A 26,825-nucleotide genomic window follows, 5' to 3' on the forward strand; every position below is an offset into this window, starting at 1 on the left:
AAAGAAAATAAATACATAATAATGAGTTAATGATTAAAACAAGAACAAAAGTCTCAGAAAGCTCAGAAAAATTTACTTAATTCACAGGGAAAACATGTTTTCATTTCCCATTGACAGATATTTGTTCTTGTAACAAAATGAAACAAGTTCATACTTAAAACATTTCTCAGAAAACAATACTTTATATTTTCATTTTCCATCTCAGTTAAATGTATCTTGATTTAAGGATGTTTAGATATTTGTAGTGGAAGACAATACGAAGGAAGACATTATTTTTTGCAGGGTATTTAACATTTAATAACATGATTTCATGACTCTCTTGGCAAATTAAGACTTTAAGACCCACAGAAACCATATATTATATTATACCACTTGTCTCCAGCCATCCTGGTGAACTTCTACCGGTGTGCAATTGAAAGCATCCTGACCAACTGCATCACAGTCTGGTATGGGAACTGCTCAGCTGCTGACCGCAAGGCACTACAGAGGGTGGTGAAAACCGTCCAACGCATCACAGGGACACCACTTCCTGCCATTGAGGACGTCCAGAGAAAACGCTGTTTACGTCGAGCTCGCGGCATTCTTAAGGACTCCTCTCACCCTGACCATAGACTGTTTAACTTACTGCCCTCTGGGAGGCGCTTCAGGAGCCTCCGATCAAAGACCAGCAGACTCAGGAACAGCTTTTCCCTACAGCTGTCTCCCTACTGAACTCTGCCCGATGATACCCCCTCACACACCACCACAAACTCTCCACCCCTCCCCATCACTAAATCGGTTAAAAAAAACACACTGAGTACTATGTAGTGAAATTTTTATTTCTATGCACTTTCAATGTTCATTGCACTAGTGTTTATATATCTTAATGTATAGCTTATTCATATCCATTTGTAATTATGCTCATAGTTTTTGCTCATAGTGTACATACATTTACTGCATAATCCATCTGTATAGTATGTTCCCATCTGTATATCATACTGATAGTATTTAAAAATGTGTAAATTATGTCCATAGTACTGCCTTATCTGTATATTTCTGTACATATGTAACATATTGTAGGCACTGTATATCCTGTACCTCTGCTTATTGCACTTCTGGTTAGATGCTAAATGCATGTGCAATGACAACAAAATTGAATCTAATCTAATCTAATATTATATATTATTGCCCATGGTTCAGGAAAGAAAGTCACTCAAAATAAACATAAAAATATGTAATTGAAGTGAACTGACAAATATGTCAGTAGAATAACATGCAATAAACATTTAGTGTAATTTAGTTGAGTGTCATGTATGAGTGACTTGTATTTATTTTTCAAGCTCTTTATAACATTTTCTTTATGCGTTCCGGCTGGTTTGTTCAAAAACATCAAAATATCGACAGTTTAATCTAACATATCTCAACATTAATAATCTCCACTTTTATTCTAATTTATAGGGCATATCTGTAAAATAGCATATGAGTAAAAAATAACATTTTCAGGAGTGCAATCAAAGGCTGCAATTTGAGACCACAAGCCTTAATAATATATATACATATATAATATATAAATAAATAAATCTGAACTTGGACCAAAAATGGTCCTTGATCATGTCTAAATAGTATATATCCAAATGCAAAATGTAATAATTTTTTTGCCTTTGTTCTCTCAGAATTTTAAATCTAAATTCCCCTGTGAAAACCTTTAGGAGAACACACTTATCCAATGAAAAAGTGTGGGAAACAAATGTATAATTTCATCTACGTCCATGAACACTTAATCACTGCAGCGTCCTGTAATGATGATGATGATGATGATGATGAGCGGAGGGTAAAAGTCTCTCACAGACTCCTCAACACAGGGTCCAAACTAATGTATTTGTGTTTCTCTGGCTCTTCACATTGATCTGAAGCGGCAGGTGACCGCTGAACCCGTGTTAACGGGCGGCCCGGAGCTAACCAAGCTTCCCGCCGCGGGCGCCTCCCAATCCGTCTTCTTGATTCAGTTGCGTTCCATATGGCAGCCGCTCCCCGCCGCCGCTCAACATTTCTGCCCAACGGGAAGCTAATCACTTAACTGTTTGCTTCAAATCGTCTGCCACACGAGTGAAACTTAATGGATGTTGTCATCTAAAGTGTAATCTGTAATGTGTGAGTTTAAACGGTCTATTGTGGGAGCGTCTGGTACAGTCGTTTAACGGTGAATACTAGTCCCATTACACACTCATATCTCATACGGGTTCATATTTATAATCTGATTTAAATAAATATAAGATAAACAGCGATACTATAATGGTTTGTGGTTAAAAATTAAAAACTAAAGAGCAAGTGCATTTCTGTTGAACACAGGCTAGGTTTCCACTGAAGATTCAATGAAAACAATATAAAGATTAAAAACATGGAATTGTCTTCCATGGACAAAAATATGATGTGTCTATATAGTTTTTATTTATTTTAATACATCAAGTTAAACTAAATGAAAATAAGAAATGCTGCCTTGGAATCTAGCTTTGTTTTATATGTGACCCTGGACCACAAAACCAGTCTTAAGTGTCAACTTATCAAAATTGAGATGTATACATCATCTGAAACTGAATAAATAATATTTCCATTGATGTATGGTTTGTTAGGATAGGACAATATTTGTCTGAGATACAACTATTAGAAAATCTGGAATCTGAGGGTGCAAAAAAATCTAAATATTGAGAAAATCTCCTTTAAAGTTGTTCAAATGAAGTTCTTAGCAATGCATATTACTAATCAAAAATGAAGTTTTGATATATTTACAGTAGGAAATTTACTAAATATCTTCATGGAACATGATCTTAATATCCTAATGATTTTTGGCATAAAAGAGAAATGTATAATTTTGATCCATACAATGTATTGTTGGCTATTGCTACAAATATACCTGTGTTACTCATGACTGATTCTGTGCTGCAGGGTCACATATATGGTTTTAGTTTTAGTTAATATAATAACCCTGATGTGAATGTATTTTCTTAGATTTAAATATATGGAGGGAAAATGTATATTTTTTAAATGTTTAAATAAATAAAAACATATGGTAACACTTTATTTAAAGCCTTTATGTATAATGCATTATAAAGGGTTATTAAAGGGTATAATGGCATATAATTATTAATAATGTGCATTCACTATATATTAACGTAAATAATTATAACTGAATTTAAACTGCATAGTGAAACAATGAACTGATAAGCGCTATAATTTATTAACTGTGGTTACAATTATTCACGAGATTGTACAATGTAAGGTGCATTACAAGACATAATAAATCCATTAAAACTACTTTTATAATGCATTACACTTTAAACAAAGTGTTACCAAACATATATTTATATTCTTAAAATATGTTTTCAAAAATCTTTTTTAAATGATTTGTGATATGCAAACTCAAAATTCAGATAAAGTAAGAATTGCAAAAAATAATTCTGTTTAGATCTCGCAATTCTGATTTAATATCTTGTAATTTCGAGAAAAAAAGCCTGGACTGTGAGATAAAAAGCTGTAATTATCTCTATTGCTATTTGAACTTAAGAAAAATGACCGCAATTTCAACTGAGGGGGCCTATAATCAGTCCGTGCCCAGGGCCCCTCTGCGGCATAATCCGTCCCTGCTGTCAGAGAAGCTGTTTATGATCCAAACGCTGCTAATAAATTCATTCTGGTTTCTATTTTTGCTGCTGACAAACTCATCACCCCTGGGTTTCTACTTACACATGTGATCGGTATTTTGTGCTATTGTGTCTGCATTTTGTCAGACATTTGGTAGCATGGGATTACTGGAGCTACAACTGTTCTGCATATCAAAATTGTCATATTTTCCATTACAAAGCAGGATTTGAAAGGAATGGAGTGTTGTGGATGCATCATCTGGTTATTTCGTGGGCGTCTCAGCGCTGAAACCTGACAAAGCCTGAGACGTTCAGACTGTCGTTTATGCACCTGGGACGGAAGGTGATTGAAACGCCTCCCAAACACCGACAGGGAATTTGGCATCGGCGTGAACAGCCTATTTCCTTGCAAATGTCAGACTCACTGTAAAACTAAGCGAGCTGAGAGGAAATGGGAAATAAATGGAATTGTGTTACTGAGTGCATTCAATAAACGACCCAAAAATGTTCTGGATGAAGATCCAGAATCCAATCAATGTACCAGCACATGCAGGAAAAGCAAGAAGACCAGTTAAACCAGTCTAAGGCTGGTCTGGTTGGATGCTTTTAGAGGAATTTGAAACCTCAGAACATGCTTAGAGTTTCAGTACGGTCTTTCTGAATCGTGTAAATACAGTAGAAACAGTTTCTGTAATCACTGTTTAGCAACCACATAGCAACACTCGGTAACACTTTATTGTTGATAGTCCACTTTAGACATTCTGCTAACAGTAAGTAACTGTGCAACTACATGTCAACTAGCAGTCATTAGAGTATTAGTAGACTGTCTGCGTAATATCTTCTAACACTTTATTTTGATGGATCCACAACATACTGACTATAAGAAACTTTGCAAGTATATGTCAACTTATTCTACTAACCCTAAACCTAGCCTACTGAGAATTAGTTGACATGTAGTTATAAAGTTACTTATAGTTAGTAGAATGTCTAAAGTGGACTATCGAAAAAAGGTGTAACCCAACACCCTAGCAACCACCTAAACACGCTAGCAACCACATAGCAAGAACCTAGCAACCACCCAAATGCTCTAGGCAACCACCAGAGCACATTAGCAATCACATAGCAACATCATAGCAACCACAGAACACCTTAACAACCACATGGAAACACCCTAGAAACCACCCAAACACTCTAGAAACCACCAGAACACTTTAGCAACAACATAGCAACACCCTAGCAACCACCCAATCACTCTAGCAACTACAGAACACCTTAGCAACCACCCAAACACTTTATCAACCACATAGCAACACCCTAGCAACCACATGCAGGAAAAGCAAGAAGACCAGTTAAACCAGTCTAAGGCTGGTCTGGTTGAATGATTTTAGAGAGATTTGAAACCTCAGGAGCTCCTTAGACAAGTTTAAGCTGTTTGTTTCAGTACAGTCTCAGTCAATCATGTAAATACAGCTGAAACGGTTTGTCTAATCGCTGTTGACGGTGTCTCTCCTCATGTTCACTCAGATGGAAATTCAGAACAAAATGAAACACAAGGTTCCTCTGCAGCGCGCTGCTGCCGGGCACGAGAAAATGACAAACGACAGATTGGCAGCAGCAGAAGCAGAGACGCCGCTATCAATTCTGACACAGGAAGTAGATGCTGAGCACGGCACCAGCCGAGAGGAAACGCATCGCTTCAGATGACAAATTCATTATCAGGAAAATAAGAACACAATGCAAAACATCTTAACACTTTACCTAATTTGGTGTTCCTGGTCTGGGCTTAAATCTCATTATGCTATATCATCACCAAAATTTGTATTTAATCTTTTTGTTAATGCTTTTTGTAATTAGTACACGTTTTGTATTGCTTTTTGGAACTTACCGATCTAGGCTCATTTATTTGAGCATAAAAAAGCATTATTTGTGGATAATTTTGACTTGAAAAATTAGGTACATGAGCTCAGATCAATGAGGCCTTCGATTAATCAGTTCAAAACCTGTTCTAATTGAAAGAAAACAAGTTGATAAAAAGATAAAGAATACAGCATAAGGAAAAAATTATAAGCAATTTTTTGTAGGCCGGGTTGACTGGGAACACCACAAGTGTAACAAGGTGGGAAAAAAATCCCCAAAAACTACAGTGTGAGCAAAGTCAGTTAAGTTTTAGTCCAATGCGATAAAATTAACTAGCATTTTCGAGAAAAAGAACATCCTCTCGGGTTAAACAGTCAGTACAAGGCTTCATTTCTTCATGCAAATGACCCAGACATGATCAAATCGTTTCAATGAATTCCTGATGAAGTTCAGTTTTATGTTGAAGATGTTGAAGCTTCAGTTTAGTTGAGGTTTATAAAAATAAAGTTTTACAAGTTAATCTGTTTTTATTCTTTTCAAATGGCCTCCAGCCATCTTAGGACAGAAGGAAGGACAACACAAAGTACACAAGCACCTTCCCGCTGCGCTTTCAGTCGACGCGCGGCGATGATTCAGCGCTCATGCATATCTAATGCCGCTGGGCTACTTTAGTCACTGTCCCTGCAGACTCAATCCTCAGACCTTTCCATATCTGTTTTCTCTCTTTATTTTTTTCAAATGTAACCGGAGACATTTTTTCTCTCTTTCCTTTCCATTTTTCAGAGCGTAAACATCCATTTGAAGTTTAACCTGAACCCCTGCAGATAGAGCGAATCTGCGCTGGTAGACCTCGAAAAAGGCTCTTTTAAACACAAGTAAGTTTCTCTGTGTTTTCCAGGAGAGAAACATAAATAAAAGCCCCCGTCGTGCCACGGCGATGGCCTCGGGCCCCTGGAGAGCCGCGCGGCAGATGTACCCTTGAGCAGAGCACTCTGTCCCGACGAGCGCCACATAAAACAGAGAAAAGCCACTCTGTTCCTCGTTTAAAGATATAAATCTGGGTGTTAAATCTTGCTGATACTCACCTCTGGGTGATACGCAGTGGAGAATCCACTAATGTGGGGAACGGAGCTCTAATTCAACAGAACTCTCGGTCTGATATGTCGGCAACAACTGAAGACATTTAGTGGGGAAAATTGCTCAATTTTACTGTCTCTGAATTCAAGTGCCACTCATGCAATTCTTACACAATTCAGTTTTAAGATGCTGGCTTAAAATAACAAGCTAAGGGAAATTAGAGAAGTAGTAGTGAGATAGGAAATGTTCTGACTTCAGTTATCAAGTGTTTTCATTTGACTTTGAGACTGTAATGCTGTTTCTTACTGGAGTGAGATCTTCGCTAGTCATCATTACTATTGCTCATACGGTTGCATAAAACCTCAAGATAAGAAACAATTATGCGGGGGGGGGGGGGCAGTTAGACCAGTCTAAGTGTGTTCTGGTTGGACGATTTTAGAAGGATTTGAAACCTCAAAACATCCTATGACTGGTTTAAACTGTTTATTTCAGTACAGTATCTCTAAACCATGTAAATACAGTAGAAATTATTTCTCTAATCACTGTTTGGCAACCACCCAAACACTCTAGCAATCACCAGAATACATTAGAAACTACCTAGCAATACCCTAGCAACCACCCCGAATACTCTAGCAACCACATAGCAGCACTCTAGCAATGACTAGAACAACTTAGCAACTACACAGCAACACCCTAGCAACCATCCAAATGCTCTAGCAACCCCCAGAACACCTTAGCAACTACCTATCAGCACCCTAGCAACCACCCAAACATTAGCAACCACAAGAACACTTTAGAAAGCAACTAGCAACACCACCTGAAAACTCTAGAAACCACATAGCAACACCCTAGCAACCACCTGGAACCATAACAACCACAAGCTCACTTTTGGAACCGCATCGAAACACCATGGCAACCACCAGAACTCCATTAGCAACCACCAGAACTACTCATAGCAACCACCTGAACACCATAACAACCACCAAACACTTTAACAACCACATAGCAACACCCTAGCAACTACCTGAACCCTATAACAACCACCAGAAAACTTTAAAAACCACATAACATCCTAGCAACTCCTGAAGACTCTAACAACTATCAGAACAATCTCTAACTCTAACAAACGCATAGCAAAACCCTGGCAACCACTCCGTATACTCAATCAGAACATCTTATCAACCACATAGCTACACCCTAGCAACCACACCTTACACCCTATAATTATGACATGAGTTTGCATATGCAAACGTCACTCACACTTGCGTCAGGAGAGTGTTAAAGCTATGTTACAGCATGCTGATGTAGATGTATATGATATATTGCATTATACAGGTATCTATGACAGTTGATTCCATCAGTCCAACTATAAGTGACTCTCTGCTGCTCTTTGTTTGAGGGGTTTAAGCTCACAGTAGCGTGAGGTTTCTATTAGTATGTATGACTGATGATTTGAACGGTGTATTGAAATGAGCACTGAAGCCTGACATGAGCTGTCAGAGCGCCATCAAACGCACTTCCCGCAGATACAGAGGTCACCTGCACATTTTCACTCACAGACACTGACGCCTCAGACAAGCACGAGTCTCCCAGCATTCTCTGCTCTTAAAGGAGCAGCTGTGGTGTTGCATACTGAAATGACGCCAGGCTCGGGTGGCACATAATCATATTTTAATTCACTTCTATATGCTTATTATTTATAGTTTTTATAATATAATATAATATAAATTATTATTGTTGTTGTTGTAATTGTTGATTATCAATTATTATTATTAATTTAATTCAATTTAACTTAATTATAATAAATAGTACGCATATAGAAATGAAGTAGAATAGAATTTACTCAAAGCCTGCAATATAATGCAAACTATCTCAAATCAGCATTTCAGAGGGGCAGGCTTTGAGTAAACTGGTTATTGCAGAATAAAACTAGCAGAGAAAGTTTTCTTCATAGTATGATTTGATTTCCTAAAGCATTACAGCTTGATCAAGCTTTTACAGTTTAACTCAATAATCAGATCAGACAGCGCGAGTCCTTTCCTATGGGAAACAAAGACATCAAGGCAGCGCTTACATTTACATTTGATCATATTTTTGAGAAATATTTGTGCTGTGCTGGGTTTGCCCTTAATAAAGATGGAGTAAAAAGCTGGATTTGTCATTTTAATATGATGTGTGTTTATGTGAATGTGCTCTTCAGGCATGAAGGATCATATGACGTGGGGAAATATTAAGATGTAATGTGTTGACAGTTTAATTAAACTGTTTCTGGTGAAGCTCAAACATCTGCTGCTCATCAGCCGACTGCAGCAGTACGAGCATCTGTCAGAAACACTTATATTAACTTATTATGGTGCGGCATCAATATTCAACAGGCGCTATAGAATAACTCAAATCCTACAGTATTCATGCATTAAAGTGTGTGACCCTCAGAGAACTGTCTGATGTTTTCCTGTGCATCAGTATCATCAGAACACCCTTGAAGGCCAGAACAACATCTCTGAGTGAGTGTAACTGCACATCAGCTACACTAATGGCATTATCACATCCATTAACTATTAGCCGGCACTGTAACCTTTACTCCACTAAAACATCCATGTACGAGATCTTTGTGAACTACACACCGCTCACAGAGTCCTGACATGCTGCAAATAAATATTTCAAGGCTTTTACAAATGGAATAAATGTTTGTCGGCCTTTAGATAGAGGCAGTAAAACAACTGTGTTTACAACATGCACTTTCTTTCTATTTCCAAACACTCTGATTCATAAAGCAACATTTCAAGGATGATTTTCATGGTACAATAAGTCAAAAAACACTAACTTCAATTCAATTTGGTTTGATTAAATTAATTAATAATAATTGAAAAAGTTATAAAGAAGTTATAAACTACATAAAAATAAATAAATATAACAAGTTAATATAATAATTAAAAATAACAACATTAAGTCATAATAATATATAGTTAATATTACATACAGCTTGATATGTATTTATAAATTAAATACATATTTTTAAATCTCAATAAATACTCAGACTACACTTAAACACCCTTGCCACCACATAAACCCCCCTTAATCCTCTTAGCAACCACCTCAAATACAACTAAATAGCCTAGCAACCACCTAGACTTCACCTAAATACCCTAGCATCCACCTACACTACAATCTAAACACTTTAGCAACCACATAAACCCCCTTAATTAACCTAGTAACCACATCAACCCTACTTAATTACCATAACAACCACCTTGACTTAACACGTTAACATGCTAGCAACAACCTAGACTACACCTAAACATACTAGCAACCACATAAACCCCCCTTAATCATCTTAGCTACCACCTTGACTCTAAATAAACACCCTAGCAACCACCTACACTACATCTAAACACACTAGCAACCACATAATCCTCCCTTAATCACCCTAGCAACCACCTCGACTCCAACTACACACCCTAGCAACCACCTAGACTTCACTTAAATTCCCTAGCAACCACCTAGACTACACCTAAACATCCTAACAACCACATAAACCCCACTTGATCACCTTAGCAACCACCTATCTCAACTCCAACTAAATACCCTAGCAACCACTTTGACTCCACCTAAACACCCTAACAACCACCTAGACTCCACCCTAGCAGCCACATAGCAACTGTCCATCACCCAGAGCACCGTGAGTTAATGGTGATGAGTTTTGCAGTGGTTTCTGCTTGCGCTGGTTGCTTCGTTCACAGGTTTGTGTGAGAGATTAATGCTTCAGAAGCTCCAGTGATTCATCCGATCTCCTCTGGGAGGTTTTATGAGGATTTGCTGGCTCTGAATCCCCAGGTATGCCACACGCACCCATTAATAGACGATAATTAGACTCTAATTTAATTACAGAGTGTGATTGCTGTCAGTGACTCATTTCCAAACTTTCCTGCGCCGCCTCATCCGATCGCATTACCATGTGGAGTAAACAGGCCGTCTGATCGGTGGCTCTATTATCTGCATCAGAGAGCGACGCCGGCGATTCGCAGCCGCCGTACGACGGGGAAATCGACTCTCTCTGCTTCCTCTCTCCTCCACAGCGCAGGAGCCGTCAGCCGAGACAAATGTGCATCCTCTTGTTACAATTAATTTGTTTCTTGTTCTGCGTGAGCCCTCGGTGAAGGATTTAATTAAGGCCTCCTGCTCGCTCAAACACTGAGTTAACCGGCCAGCTCTGGGAGAGAGAGAGAGAGAGAGAGGAACGAGCGGCAGGCGCTTTCTACTCAACTTTCTCTCTCATCTTTGAGAGAGATGCTTTATGTTAAGTCTTGACTGCAGGAGCTATGTGCAACTCTAAAACACTCAACGTAAGGCAAAATACACTTTTAATGTCTAACGTTCGAATATTTAATCTGTCCTTTCACATCTCTTTTACTTGTTTTAACATGATGAGTTTGTCTGTCCATGTTAAATGGAGAAAATGCTACGACATGATCACAGATAAAATCATGAGATTTAATTAATAACTACACTGTACTGTACTGATTACTGAAGTACACATTACAAGAAAATACCAATTCAGGTTTTCTACTAGTTTAATTCGATATTACTGGTTTATTTGTATTATTTGTGATACTTATCTTTTAGTGTATGTCGAGCAGGATTTTAGAGCAGTGAGATTTTAGTGGTGTTTTGTTCGTTCGTTTAAACAAATCCTTCAAGTGAACAAATCATTCTGAATGATCATTCGTTCATTATGATGCTTAAGCGCTACTGAAGTCTCTTAGATGCGATTTTAATAAGATATTTTACTAATGCATAAGAATACTTTCAGTTGCAAATGAATGGTGCTTTTTACTGAATCAATTTGAATGATTCAGTGACTCATGAAGAAAAGTCTCTGGCATGAATATGTCATCTGCAGAAATATTTACTGAATTTGTTCACAGAAAAGATTGAAATAAGTCTTATGCCTTATTAAGATTCATCTAAGAGTGTTTGAGCATCATAATGAACAAACTGTGTCTTGTTGAACAAATCAGTGAATGAATCTTTTTGTGAACAGATTAAAAAGACTCTTTACTCTGGTTTAGGACAAAAACTCTTCAAAGACTTGCTTGCATTGCATCTGAAAACAGACGTTTCCTGGCTAAATATGTTGTTTTCTTACTGTTATTCTTTAGGTAAGTCACTCGGGATAAAAGCGTCTGTAAAATGCATGAATGTAAATGTAAACTGACAGATTTTGCGCTAAACCAGACGGATGATAATGTAAATCCAGATCTGTGCTGTGAGTGCTCAGTCGGAGAGGAATATGCTGCAGTATCTGTGTCCAAATATAGTGAGAGTTATAAATGCAGGAGATCTTGTCATATCGGGGGATTTGATCAACAGACTCCAGATCTGCTTCGCTCTTATTCTAATCCTGGCTGAGGCTCTGAATCCCCACACAAACACATTACTCCATGAATGTCACGTCTGAAGCCCTGAAGAAATCCCTCAGCGTGTAGAAACCAGATTAAATCTCATATTTGTCAGCAGAGTGCTCTAAAAATAAACTACCCTAATTCATGCCGCAACACCAACAAACTTTACTAAGAGGGCAACACTTTACAGTAAGGTTCCATTTGTTCACATTAACTATTATCAAAAAATCTTAATTTAAACAATTACTAATACACTGTAAAAAATATTTTTTGGAAGTTGTTTATAAAAAATAGAGATGCATGAGTATAAAGTCTATAATCTAAGTAGAAAAAAATAACTCTTTAACACTATTTTAGTTTAACCATGTTTAATTCAATGTGTTACTTGCCATTTTTAGTTATTATCTGAGAAATTAACTAACAATTTCGGTTCTACAACATTTTTTTTTCAATGCACATTATTAAAATCAAAAGATGTAACTGTTAAGATACTGTAACAAATGTAAATAAAGTTAACTAATGGACCTTACTGTAAGTGATACAAATATTCCACATTTATTTCAACATACAAGTTACATGTAACTATTTTAATTATAAATGTGTAAATGTCCTTCATCAGATCAAGTGTCTCTAATATCTATAAACATGAACAATGACTAACTCTGGAGCTATTGTTTTATCATGTCTAACCAAAAAACGTTTGATTGCTTTTAAAATAATTGACACTTGATTTGATATTTTGTATCTAATGGCGTTTGTACATGTTTGAAGAATGTAATCAACTTCTGTCTAATGAGATCATGTGTGTGTGTGTGTGTGTGTAACACATGATGATGATTAACATGCACTTAACAGACTCATGCAGAATTGAACAGAACAGAACTGAGATAAACATGGAGAGAAAGGAACTAAAGCGATGAATCGGGGCTGATGTGCGGGTCGATGCACTAACACAGGCGCCGCATTCGCCTGCATTCGTGCGTCCGAGGGATCGGTTCGTTCCGATGGAAAAAGGCCCGGCTTTCCCTTTGCCTGTCAAACTGCAACGGGAAAACTGGACTGAGCTCCATAATGCAGTTTCTTAAGCTCTAAGGGAATTTTTCATCATCATCAGCGATCAGATCGGATCAGATCCTCCCCTTCAAACCACAGCAGCAAAGAGAACCTCCTCCAGAGAGGAATTACCATATTTCCAGAGTTCGATTTGGTCTTATCATCCATCATTAAAAGCACATAGCGGCGGCGGACGCGGGTCCGGCCGGGCTGCAGTTTGAAGGGAGGAAGGAAGGAAGTCACTGGGTTTGGAATCATGCATGGAATATCAAAAGAGGCGTGGAAGAGAAAGCACTGCAACTAGTTTTCACAAAGTGGTTACTTACAGGTAGTAAGTGTAGGAGTGATAGGATCTTCTGCCGAGTGGGGTGGAAGGGCAAAAGCAGTGGTGGAAGGGGTGGAGGGGGAATGAAAATGGAAGGAAAGAAAAAGTAAAAATATTAATGTCTGAAAATATAGAAAAATGAACAAAACCTGATATGGTGACACATGTGACACGTTACTCCAGTGACTGTGAGCCTGTTCTGCTTGCCTCTGTGTGTGTGTTATGTGAGGCGGGGCTGTGGGCGGAGCCTATGGTGTGGGTGTGGCTGTCACTAGTAATATCATTAACATCTCATTAAGGGCGTTCTCAGACATCATAGTTAATTCAGTGCGAATGAGAATAAGTCTGTGAGGTATTAAAAAAAAATTACTCTAATAACTCAAATTCTTAAGCTTATTTATTTATAAACCAACATTTCAGCCATCAGCCTTTCTTAAGATATAAGGAATTATAATTGATACCTTGGAAAGGGCTGATGGCAGATATGTTGGGTTTATACTTGTTGTTGTTGTTGTTTTTCTTTGCAGCTCAACATTTAGGTGCGCTTTTCATTATTATTTTTTGTTAACTGTAAATTGTTAATTATACCAATTATTTATTAAAAAAAATATTCATTTTGAATAATGCATTCACTTGCATTCAGCTCGTGTTGAATGTTGAATAATTCTTAAATAAACAAACAAATCAAAATATGATCTTGTGATTTATTAATTTAGGTTTTTGTACACAAAATTTACACTATGTATCATTAATGAGACTGCACTGCTTTTTTACTTTTTTCTTTTATCTCAATTATTATTCTGCTTAGTATGTCATAGTTTGCCGTTTTATCTCATATTTTCGACTTTGTCATAATTTTGACTTTTTATCTCATAATTCATACTTTATCACGACTTAGCATATAATAACCTCGATTTTTCTTTAATCTCATAATTTCACATTTTTATGCCATCATTTCGACTTTTGTATCTCATAACTGGCTTTTAATGCCATAATTATGACCTTTTTATCTCATAATCACGATTTAGCATTTTGTAATTTTGACTTTCTCATCATTTCTTTCATGTTTTCTGGAGTCTTTTGTTTACTGAATTTGTCCAGAAACACGTTAAACACATCACACTAGAAAAAAAAGAACATTCCTGATTAAACTATTCTTACATAAATAGTTGCACTGAAATGAATGCAACAGTGTATGCATAAATATTTGCATGAACACAAATGCATTTAGAGACTGCACTTCTTTTTTTAATGCAACATTAACATAAGAATTTTCTAACTTGTGCTTTTTTAATGAGGCCTGAATTTTTCTAGACAGACCTTTTCAACGTTTTGTCAAATATCGATCAATACCAGACCTCATTCATGAAACACAAGCAGAAGTAATTCTGTGCAAACATTCTCGCACAAAAAGCTTGCACTGAATCGAACGCAATCATTTATGCAAGAACAATTTACACTAATTCATTCAGCTTGTGTTTCATTAATGAGACTGCACTTCAATCTCTCACAGCTTCATTTTCATTCGCATCAAAGGTCTAGTACAGGGTGAAGAGAGAGAGAGAGGACAGGACAGAGAGCGGTAAGAAACAGGCTGATTAGCTCTCGTTACAGGCAGGAGTGGTGAGTTTGGGCTCAGGTTTTCAATTCTGCAACAAACGCGAGCTGCAATAGCAATTCTAGCGCTCTAAGTTTATTAGTTGTAGTGAACTCAGTCCTGACTCAATTACTGATGTCTGTGGATATGGATCTCATCAAATTACGCAGAGATTTAACATGCGATGCCAAGGTCATTACTCTAAAAACGGCCCGGGCGATGCATACAAACGATCTAACGGAAATCACCTCGTCAGCAAAATGAAGGCATCCCTCTTCAAATGTTTGGCCATTTTGAGGCTCAACAGCAAAATCAATAGAGACAAATACCCTTATTCTGAGAAGGTAATGACTCTCATTAAAAACATATTTACTTGGCCCTGCCTTCAATTTACATCTGAAACCACTGAAAACACGCTCTGAATCTAAAACAGAACTGGAGTCGGGTTGTTTGAACAAGGGTTTTTACTCCAGCTGAGGACGGATCTAATGTAAACTCGCCCGGAGCAATGCGCCCTGGGCCTCTCTTTGAAAAAAAAGCGCCTTTCATCAATTTTTCTCTCTTATCTTGCTTTTCTTTCGCTTTTTTCATTTTTTCTGCTCAAGATAAGCTTGGAAAATATTTGTGCTATTTCCCGTCGCCGGGTCATTAAAGCGATGCCGTTTGTTTGAGAGCAGCGCGGGGAGAAAAAATTAATATTTCATCAGGCAGCATGTATTGGTGCCACAAACCGTGTAATGGTGCTTATCAGAGCGATCAAATCAATTATTCTGTGTTCAGTTGACAAAAGGGGCTGTTTGAAAAGCGAACATAAAATCAGCATTGACTCATTTGACTTTCATGTGTTCATGGGCACATTGGATGGTACCATGGCATGGGAAGATTTCTAAACGGTACAGGAGCAATATAACAGCTCTCTGAAGCTGAAGTGTGTCATTTTATCCCACGTTCAAATACATTCTCGTATTTTAATGTTCACAGTCACTGTAAGTGAATCAATGGCAGTTTGACACTTTCTAAATATTCTCGACCAATGATGTGAGTTTGGGGGCGGGGCTATCTATTTGACTGACAGATGGTGGGAGTGCGGTGATGCTTAAATGACACACTTCAGCTTTAAAGGAATTAAACACAATTTCATGTTAATCAGATTAAATATTGTTGAACAGAAGTGAAGCTCTCTTACCGTTTCTTCATGACCAGCACCACGCCGAGGAAGATGATGACGAAGAGTAGGATGCCAGCGATGACGCCGGCGATCTTCACCGTGTGATCCGTCTGTTTCTCGGGTTCCACGGCATCAGGCTTCAGGGTCGCAGCACCTGGAACAGGAAATCCAGACAATCATGGCTGAAATGAGAGTCACTGTGATCTTATGATAAAAACACAACACATGTGACGTACAGATATTCAGCACATTATCAATACTGACAAAACATTGCTAGCAGCAAATGAGTGAAATAAGATTTATATGATTGTGCTTTCTGTTAATAAAACAGGTTAGTATTAGCAGACGATTAATCAAGTTAGTTGTTCGGTTGATCATTGATTAGCTTTGCTTGCAGAAAAGAAGAAAACACAACTGATATCTCATTAAAACCTCAACTGTTTCTCCTTGACAGCAATGAGAGAACATGGAGACTCCTGAATCTCATATGTGTCTCCTATGGAGTTTGAGAAGATGTCTCAAACTGTGCTCAGATCAGACAAAACACTAAAGTATACAATCAGAGATCTCAAGATCAACTCAAACATTTCTCACCACAGACGCCAAAGATCTAATGAGCTCAGCTTTATTTCTCATAAGCAGTTTTAGGAAGGACAACTGAGACAAAGGAATATATTTTTAGCTCAGAAATTTGACTTTTTATGTCATGATTAGACTTTTTATGTCATAATTGTGACTTCATTTCATAATATGACATTTTGTCAGTTACAACTTTTTATCTAATTTTTATGCCATATTTATTTAGACTTTTATGCCATATTTAGACTCGTATGCCATAAGAAAATGTCAATAAATATGTAAAAAGTCAATTCACGATTCACTTTTTTAATTTTTTTATCTCAGCTGTTTCTCAATAACAATTTTGGGAAAGTTTGACTGTTTATTTCAATTATCAGTTTTTTTATACCATATTTAGACTTTTTATTTCATAATTACAATTGTCACAATTACGATGTAAAATGTGTAAATATGATATATAAATGTAGATATTAAGAGTTATGTAAAACGTTTTTTTTTTCTAAAATTGCTTATGATAAATAAAGCTGTGATAAAAAGTCCTGATTGTTACAAAAAAGTCATAATTATGGCATAATGTAAAAATTATTGTATAAATAGTCATAATTATGAAATGCTACCATTTTTATATAATAATTTTATATACATTTTTATATAATATTTTTCCAATTTATGCCATAATTATAATTTGTCACAATTAGAACTTCTTATCTAAGCTTTTTTCTCCATTTCTTTTTCAATTGTCAGAAAAAACATGTGAGACAACGTTTTTACTTTAATTAAACATAACTGAAAACTATAAGTCACAAAGACATAAAGAGCAACATCTGAGCGATATCACTCTCCTCTGTTTGTCATCTAAATGGACTAAAAGCAGCTTTATTTGCAGCACTGAGGAGGAATAGCGAGCGTACGAGAGGCCAGAGGGAAACAGAGCGAGCGCGTTTGCCTGTTTACTGTATAATGTGATGCATGTCGACCGTGTGCCCGATGAAATATCAATTTCCAGCACTAAATGAGAAGAGGATGAAAAATAGTGCGGACGCAACGCTCATTTGAGCCGGGACGCGGATCGGTTCCTTCTGCCAGCTACGCTTTTTCAATCAAGGTCTGACAACATCCATCAGCTGGGCCTATGGGCTGCCGTTGCCATGGTGACAGATAAGCAGGTTCCCGTGTTTGGGCTCCAGTTTCTGTTTTCCCGCAGGTGATTCCCAACAAACAACAACAAAAGAACTGCTTCCCAACAGATACTCACAAAACTACAGAAGCCCATTTCTGCCACATAAGAAAAAAAATCATGGTTTGGTCAATCATAATTATGAGATAAAAAGTCAAAATTATGACATACTATTATGGCATAAAAATTATGACTTTTGTCATAATTATGACTTTTAATGCCATACTTTCTATTTTTGTCATAATTTCAACTTCTCATGTCTTTTTATGCCATAACTATGACTTATCACCTTGTAATTTTGACTTGTCAAAATTCTAACTTTTATATCTCATAATAATTATTCATTTTCATTTAGCTGACGCTTAATTAGGACTTTTTTTGTCACAGTTATGACTTTTAACTCAGAACTGACTTTTTATGCCATAATTTCAACTTTTTATCTAATATTTATGATTTTATTTTGATGACTTATTTCAGAATTCCCACTTTTTGTCACAATTTCAACTCAATTACTGCTTCGTATGTCATAATTTTTACTTTATATCTCATATTTTCAACTTTTCATGCCATAATTTCAACCCTTTATCTCATAATTATGACTTTGTCATAATTTCATCTTATAATTATGATTGTCATATCAACTTCTTTCTCAGTAACTTTTTATCTCATAATTTCAATTCGTCAATTTCAATTTTTATCTCATAATTATTTTAAGTTTTCATACTCGTATCATAATTTCACATTTTTATCACAAGTATTGATTAGCATCTCATAATTATGATTTTTATGTCAGAATTGAGCTTTCATCTTATAATTTTCATTTTTAATGACATCATTTCAACTTTTTATCTAAAGTATTGCTTAGCATGTCTTAAGTTTGACTTTATACCTTCATATTTTCAACTTTTCGTGCCATAATTTCAACTTTATCTCATAATTGTATCTTCTAATACCAGAATTATGACTTTTATCTCATAATCACGGCTTAATTGTTATTTTGACTCTTCTGCCTCATAATTGTGATTTACCAATGCATGTTTTTTCTCTCATGTGGCAGAAATAAGCTTCCATACAAAACCACTGTATGGAAACCATGTCGACTTCAATATAAATGTTGTCGCCTTATTCTGCAAATCATGAAATAACAAGAGTTCTGGACCAAAAGAGAAGAGAGAAATTTAGTCCAATTATTAGCATAAGTGCATACATCTCTCTAGGCTTTAGTTATTGTCATGATGCTCATTTGCATTCTGGAGTCTGAATTTCTTCAGTCTGGATGGAGGTGAGAGACCGTGTTTGAAGACAGGCCGCAGGCTGCAGCGCGGAGTCGAGGAGGAGGACGAATATGGCATAAACAGCCTCGCTTCAGATGACCAGAGGTGAAACAAACAAACATGCAAACCCTTAAAGGAACAGAATCAAATGCTGCACTGTATCCATGATTATGCACAATGATTCAGTAATGGGTGAGTGATCTGAAGATGTGCTTATATAAGGGTTAATTAAAAACAAGCCAAGTTTCTCTTTAGCGTTCATCTGTGGAAAACATCACTTTATCATTAAACATCCACAGTGAAACGACTGAAAGGTGAAATCCTGCATTTCACAGTGGCACATGAGAGCGTCACCTGGGACTGTTCAACAAACAGGAAATATTGAAATGTAATTTTCTGGCGGGATGTGGTTGTCATGCATTGCAAACGCCGCGGTCTTTGGCTTCGGGTTTGCCGGGGTCATATTGATTCCTTCGACGGACATCGGTGCTGAATAAAAAGGAGCTAATTTAGTGACTCCTGCTCCTGTGTTTATTTTCCATAGTAAATGCGTGCTTTCAGCGTACAGATTCAGCTAATGGAAAGTGACCTTCTACAGGAAGCAAACAGCAGGGATCAAATGAAGCTCATCAGACGGACGGTAACCCTGAAAATCCTCAATTACCTTTTCAACCTGCATCCATTCAGGACTAAAACGAATCAACAAACGCTGCTTTACACAACACTCACGGGTTTCACTAATACACATGCAGAAATACTGAAATATACCATACAGCACACAGACATGAAAACATAAAAAAACAAACATCTAGCTCACATTTCACCCTAAAAAAAATTAATAAAAAATGTGAAAAATATAATTAGCATAAGAACATTACGAATAGCGATTTAATTTTATTTTTTGCTTTATTATGCTTGTTTATTTTTATTGTGACATTATTTTCAAGAAAATTAAAACACTTTTACTAATGCATCCAAATATTTTTGTTTGGGTTTTTTGTTTGTTAGTTAGTTTATTTATTTTAGTCAATTTCTTGTCAACGAGTCTCATTAAAATACCATAATAAAAAAATAAAAATAAAAAGCAGCATAACAAATACTACCATGATATATAAACCAATTGAAAAACTAAATATTGTTATTTTCACATTATTGTAATGACTATTTAACTAAAATGCTACATTTTAATGCAAATATAGCAATAAAACTGAATAATAAAACAAAATAAATAAAACAATTCACATTACGGTAATGAAAATTTGTGGAAAATGCAAAATCTTTTTGCAAAATGAAACAATAAAAATTTTAAAACATTAAAATTATATAAATAAACATATTAAATGATAAATATAATAATATAATTTATTTCCTTTTTTTTACATTTGGGAGTGAAATATGATCTGGACATGGCCAGGAACCAGGAAACAGGCATGGTTTAACACACACACACACACACACACACACACACAGAGAGCGAGGTGGATGGTGGAAGTTCTGACCTGTTAGTTGGCTGTCGCCGGCAGCAGGTGCGATACGCACATACGGCGTGGTGAGCTGAGTCACAATAATGGCAGCTAGAACAAGAGAAGAGATCCAGCCAAACATGCACAGAGAGAGAGAGAGAGAGAGACATGCTGAGGCATCGTTACATCTGTAAGGTTATTAATGCAGAGCAGAGAGACAGACAGACGCTCGTGAGCCGCCGACACAGACAGCACGTCACTTCACAACTCATTCTCACTCATTTTGTTGTGTGCTTTTGTCATTTTTATTACCTTGATATGTTGATTTTTAGGTTTATTTTTTATTTCCGTTTTAGTTTTTATTTACTTCCAGTTATTAATTTTAATGCATATTTTACGTGTACAGTGTTAGGCTAACTGAGGCTTGTTATAGCACTTGCATGCTGTTGCTCTTTGGTTGGTTTTGATTGCTTCTATTGCCCTCATTTATAAGTTGCTTTAGATAAAAGCGTCTGCTAAATGACTAAATGTAAATATCTTTTTTCTCATAATTATGACTTGGTATGTCATAACTGACTTTTTAAAAATCTCATAATTATATCTTAGTATGTCATAATTTTGACCCTTTTCTCACATTTATGACTTTATCTCATACAGTAATTATGACTTTTTATCTCATAATTATTTCTTTGTATGTCGTAATTTTGACCCTTTTCTTACATTTATGACTTTTTATCGCATAATTATAACTTTTTATCTCAGAATTTGGCTTTTCTCAATGATGACTTTTTATCTCATAAGAATATCTTAGTATGTAATAATTGACACTTTTCTCACATTTATGCCTTTTTATCTCCAAATTATTACTTTTTATCTAAATTTTGATTTTTCTCAATTTTGATCTCTTTCTCATAATTATGATTTTTATCTCATAATTTGACCTTTTCTCAATTGTGACATTTTTTCTTATAATTATGACTTTTTATCTCATAATTATGACCCAGTATGTAATAATTTTAAAATAATTCTTATAATTATGAGTTTTATCTAACTATCTTTTATCTTAGGACTTTTATCTAATGTATTTTATTTTATTTCATTAACAAAACAGTATTAATAAATTTAGTTAACGTCGTTTTAGTTGATGTATTCTTTGCAGAAAAGTCATTGCCAGAATCTAAACTCAATTTGCCAAACGGTCAAGAGAATATATTATATGTTTTTAAATACATTTCATTAAAGACTACAAACTACCAAAAACAGTCTAATCTAATTATAAATTGATTATTTTACCCAGTATTTGTCTTTTCTGTTTCTATGCTTATTTGTCAAGTATTGCATTGTTAGCTTGGCAACACACTAATGTAAATCTCTAATGAGCAGATATGCTGCCTATGTAGTGTTCCAAACCCTTACTATTGAGGGTGTATATCAGTTTCATAGAGCAGCGGCTCACAAGGGCTTTGGAAAAGAGCTTGAGAAAGACAGAAACACTTTATTCACATGCTCAGTGAGTAATAACAGCTGGACATTGAAGGTCAGTGAATTACTGCATGAATATTTTTGACATGTATGTGGAAAACACTATAAATCTACCCTTCATGTGTGTTTATGAGACATTTATGGCCTATAGTGTTTAAAACCTGTCTGTATGTGTTATGATTGACAGGTATAGAGCGCAACTGCCGCCATAGTTCATGCAAAACCAATTTTAGTCAATGCATTTTCATTTTGGTCAAACAATAGAGGACAGATTTTCTGCATCAGATGGGTTTCATGTTCACGATTGTTTTCAAAACTAAAGCCACAAACTCTCATTTGCATCGAATAGGCTTGACACCATTAGAGACATGGCATGTAGACAGGAAAATAGATTATGTGCCATCTGTGCTCAATTAAATCACAAACAGCGGCGAGAGAAGGCCAGAGCATCGCTAACTGCCGCCCAAAGTCTCCTAACGGTCCACCAGAGGTCAGAAAACACAAAAACACCATCGCTGTATGTGAAGCCATTGAGTTTATATCGGAGTGATTCTCCATCTGTCGCGATGTGAGATGATTCCCCTCAGAGCCGTCAGACTCTGCGTCCAAACGCGCTCTTCTGCATTTTAACGTCAAATTTTGTGATTGCGTTTTCAATGAGACAGAATGACAATGTGCTTTGTTCATTCTGATTAAACTACCGTCGCTTTCAGATAATCAAAGGTTCAAGGACTTTTAACTGACGCACCAGTGTGATTTATTCATTTATTATTCTGGATTAAGAAAATTACACCTATTTTTGAGAACATTAAGAATAGTAATGATTTTTTGCATTGTGTTTTCATGACAAGTAAACACAATTTACCTTATATTACATTATTGTAATTCTGTTTTAGTTTTTTGCTTTTCAGTTTTTTAAAGATATAACTGAAATAACATTTAAATAAACAAAGTTATTAAAATGAATATTACCATGATATATAAATTAAAGCTAAAACCATTATTTTCACTGAAAATTAAACATTTTTCTGCAAAATATATATATTTTTTATTTTTATTTTGCATTAAGACAATTATGCCTATTTTTTAGGAACATTAAGAATAGCAATGTTTTTTTGCATTGTGTGAAGATATTACTAAAGTAGCACTGAAACAAGCAAAAATTACTGTTATTAATTTTAACTAATAATACCATGATATAAAAAAAAAATTAAAAGCATGGTTATTTTCACATTATAGTAAAAGAAAATGGAAAATATTTATGCAAAATGTAATTTATAATGTACATAAAAATAATACATTTATAAATGTAAAACGTAAATTGATCAATTTTTTATATTTTTTTTACATTTTGCATTGAGAAAATTAAGCTTATTTTTAAGAACATTAATAATAATAATAATTACAGTAATATTTTTGTGTTTTCATGGAAATGAAACATTTTATCTTATATTATAATTCCGGTTTTACTTACTATTTACTTATGATTTACTTTAATATACAAGTAGTAAATAAATCGAAGGAGTCTGAGAGCATAGGGAAACTGATTTTGTCATTTCCTCTGATTGGTGGAAATTACACTTTGCAGAATCATGGGTCATTTTTTTTTTTTTTAGTTTTTCACCAGGAATTCTGCTGTTAAATGCAATTATCTAAAAATATCCCATCGAATACCAGCCACAGGTCTCACAGTAGCTCTGTCTTTGTAAGTTACCACAAAAAAAAATCAATTCACATTTGGAGGAAATGAAGGATTTTGACTTCCAGACTGTTGCGCTCTATATCTGCTATGATTTTAACATCTTGACTTGATCAAATGTGCCTGAAGTACAGCTTATTTACTTACTACTGTCTGAAACGTTGGCTATTTGTCATAATGCATTGTGTTTCATAGAGTATATAGATATGTGAGTGATCAGTGTGCAGTGAGTGGTTTCTGCAGACGAGCTGGAATCAGTGGCAGCGCTGTTCAGCTTTAGAGAACATGTTTCAATCAGTGCACTCGATTACTCTCACACAGACCCACCTTTAGTGGCCACGCGAACACAATCGATCTTAGTTTCCTGCGAGAGACAGAGAGAGAGAGGTAAAAGGGAAAGCATTAGTTTTGTGTCACATGAGATGCAAACCCATGAGCTTCAGTAATAAGAGCAGCAGCTTACTTCTGATGAACCCATAAACACAACCAACTCTGAAACACGAGGGGAAAAGCTGCAGATTGCACAGCTACATTAATGAATGCTTTTACTCGCTCTCATTTCCTCAAAACCACCGTTTTTCAGATAATATTTCTTTAGTTTAAGTTTATTTTTTGTCTCTTGGTGAAATAGCTTTTCTGTGAGATTCAGGGTTATGTTACTTGATAACTAATACTAAAATAAATAAATACAAATTAAATAAAAGAAAAAGAATTAAAAGGAAAAAACTAAAAGGAAATTATATATATATATGATATAATTTTCTTCATGTACTAAAATAACTAAAACTGTAATAAAATACATAAGAATATACAGACATTAAAAACAGCTAATAAACAATGATAAAATAATACAAAATTACTAAAATTAAAAACTAAAATTAAATGGAAAAAAACTCAAGTAAAAACATCTCTATGATACTAAAATAACAACCGTGAGATTTCTGCAAACCAACACAATAAAACAAATTAACATAATTGACGATATATTCTCTGAAAACAATCTCATGCAATTCTGCTTCTCAAGTAAATTGATCTTGTTATTAAGGCTGTTTATATGCAACCAGACAAGAGCTGGTGATTGAGTAAATGAGTAAAGGCGTCCAGATAACACTGAATCTCAGCAGAGACGCTTCACGAGCTGCTTCTGCTCCACAGAAACACCAATCTGCTGCAGAGTCGGAGCGTAAAACACTCGATGGAAACACTGTGTGGTCTGACTTCCATCAGACTCCTGCGACGACCGGCAGGATATTTTACCGCTGCTGTAAATCCAGACGCAGAGGAAAGAGTTTCACCAAACGGGAGAATGAAAGAGAGAGATTTATCTGGTTGGGCCGCGCTCATGTCATACCAATAACGATGGCAGATGTGAATATTCACAGAAACATGTGACAAAAGGTTTGCTTTGGAATCCCTGCAGCTTTATTACAGTGAAATGCACGGATGATTCTCGGGTAATAAACAGCACAAAATGCAACAGGGTCAATGGTGGTGCACGATTGTGAATGAATGAATTAATTAATATTTATTTAATTATTTATGCATGCATGCATCATAACCGATCACTTCACAATCATGCACCAACTTGTTTATTACCTGAGAATATATAGAAAATTTTAACTTATTTTATTTCAGCTAGCTTCCTAGGCAATATTTCTCATTTCTTGATCTCAGATCATATTGAATCTTGAACAAATTAAAACAAATTTAATTTAATTTAATAAAAACTATTAGACGTTTAACTGTGGTAATAAAAATGACAAAATCACACAACAAAATTACTAAAACTTTAAAATTAAAATAAAAACAGGAAACATTTATGAGAAATATATAAATTATATACAAAATTTAGTAAAAATGTAATATTAATAAAAACTAAAATAACCCATAAATGCTTATTCTTTAATAAGTAGCTGTATATGTTTGTATTTAAACATTTACCGGTATATATACATATAATTATAATATAATAAAAATTGTTATAAATATAGTATATATTATAGTTTTTTTGTCTTAACTTTTTTTATTATTTATTTATTTATTTGGGGGGGGGGGGGGGGGGGTTATGTGAGTTTCATATATTTCACAGGCAGAATTAATTTGTTTAATTTTAAAATGAAAACAAAAAATACAAAAATAAAAACTAATTTAAAATATTAAAATAACACTGTTGAATGTTGTAGATTTTAAACTGACTGGCCTATCTTTAAAAATAATTATATATATCAAGCATTTGAATAAATAAATTTAAATTATTGTGTAACATTTAGCAATTCATTTTAAAATTAAAAGTTGTATTTGCTAACATTATTTAATGCATTAACATGAACAATGAGCAATTATTACTATTATACTCATTATTGTTCAAATGACTCCAATAAAACCCTACAAAAGAAGATTTTCCTGACATTTTACTGTTCCATGATATTTGCGTGTTTTCCGTGACCGCTGTGACCCGTAACACGCTCTAAATCTCAGCGTGCGTGACGTTTCTGCAGAGAAACACCAAAAGGCCACGAGAGGTTTGATCTGAAGCAGGATTCCAGGAGCTCGTTTTCTCTAATAAGCCTCGATCTGGAGACGCTTTACCTGACCTTACCACGAGTCTGCAGAGAGCAAACACCTCACACACACACACACACACACCTCACACAGACACACACACACACACACACACACACACCTCACACTCACGCACCTCACACACACACACACACACAAACACACACCTCACACACACTCTCTCATTCACTCACACACTGAGCACATATTTACACAGTAAACACATACACACAGGTATCATAATGCACACACATATCCAGATTAAGAGAAGAGGTGTTTTATAACAGAGTGAAGCAGCGGAAGAGGTGTTCCTCACTTACACACACACACACACACACACACACGAGTTCTGTTATGGAGGAGCGTCTGTCTCCCTTCTCCTGCACTGAAATAAAGGATCGCCTTTTCATTAGGGTCAATTTGCATATAAAAAAGAGAGATGGCTGATAATTCTAATTTCCAATTAGACTGGAGTGTTAATAATGCATCCGTG

The 26,825-nt window shown here is 35.5% G+C and overlaps 1 protein-coding gene across 14 annotated transcripts in view; it reads right to left on the reverse strand.

The window, feature by feature from the left end:
• Positions 1-26,825, reverse strand: part of LOC306865161 (receptor-type tyrosine-protein phosphatase mu-like) — a 235,032-nt gene that overhangs the window by 55,532 nt on the left and 152,675 nt on the right. For 4 of the 14 annotated variants that reach the window (XM_079409595.1, XM_079409593.1, XM_079409590.1 and 1 more), the window contains exons 13-16: positions 24,098-24,134; positions 20,626-20,700; positions 16,115-16,250; positions 13,333-13,362 (exon numbers count right to left, since the gene is read on the reverse strand). In XM_079409595.1, the coding sequence (XP_079265721.1) occupies positions 13,333-13,362; positions 16,115-16,250; positions 20,626-20,700; positions 24,098-24,134 (278 nt within the window). The remainder of the gene's footprint in view (positions 1-13,332; positions 13,363-16,114; positions 16,251-20,625; positions 20,701-24,097; positions 24,135-26,825) is intronic. The other 10 variants (XM_079409587.1, XM_079409596.1, XM_079409594.1 and 7 more) reach the window with 4 other exon arrangements.

Source organism: Barbus barbus (assembly GCF_936440315.1).
Source record: "Barbus barbus genome assembly, chromosome: 46".
Lineage (NCBI taxonomy): Eukaryota > Metazoa > Chordata > Actinopteri > Cypriniformes > Cyprinidae > Barbus > Barbus barbus.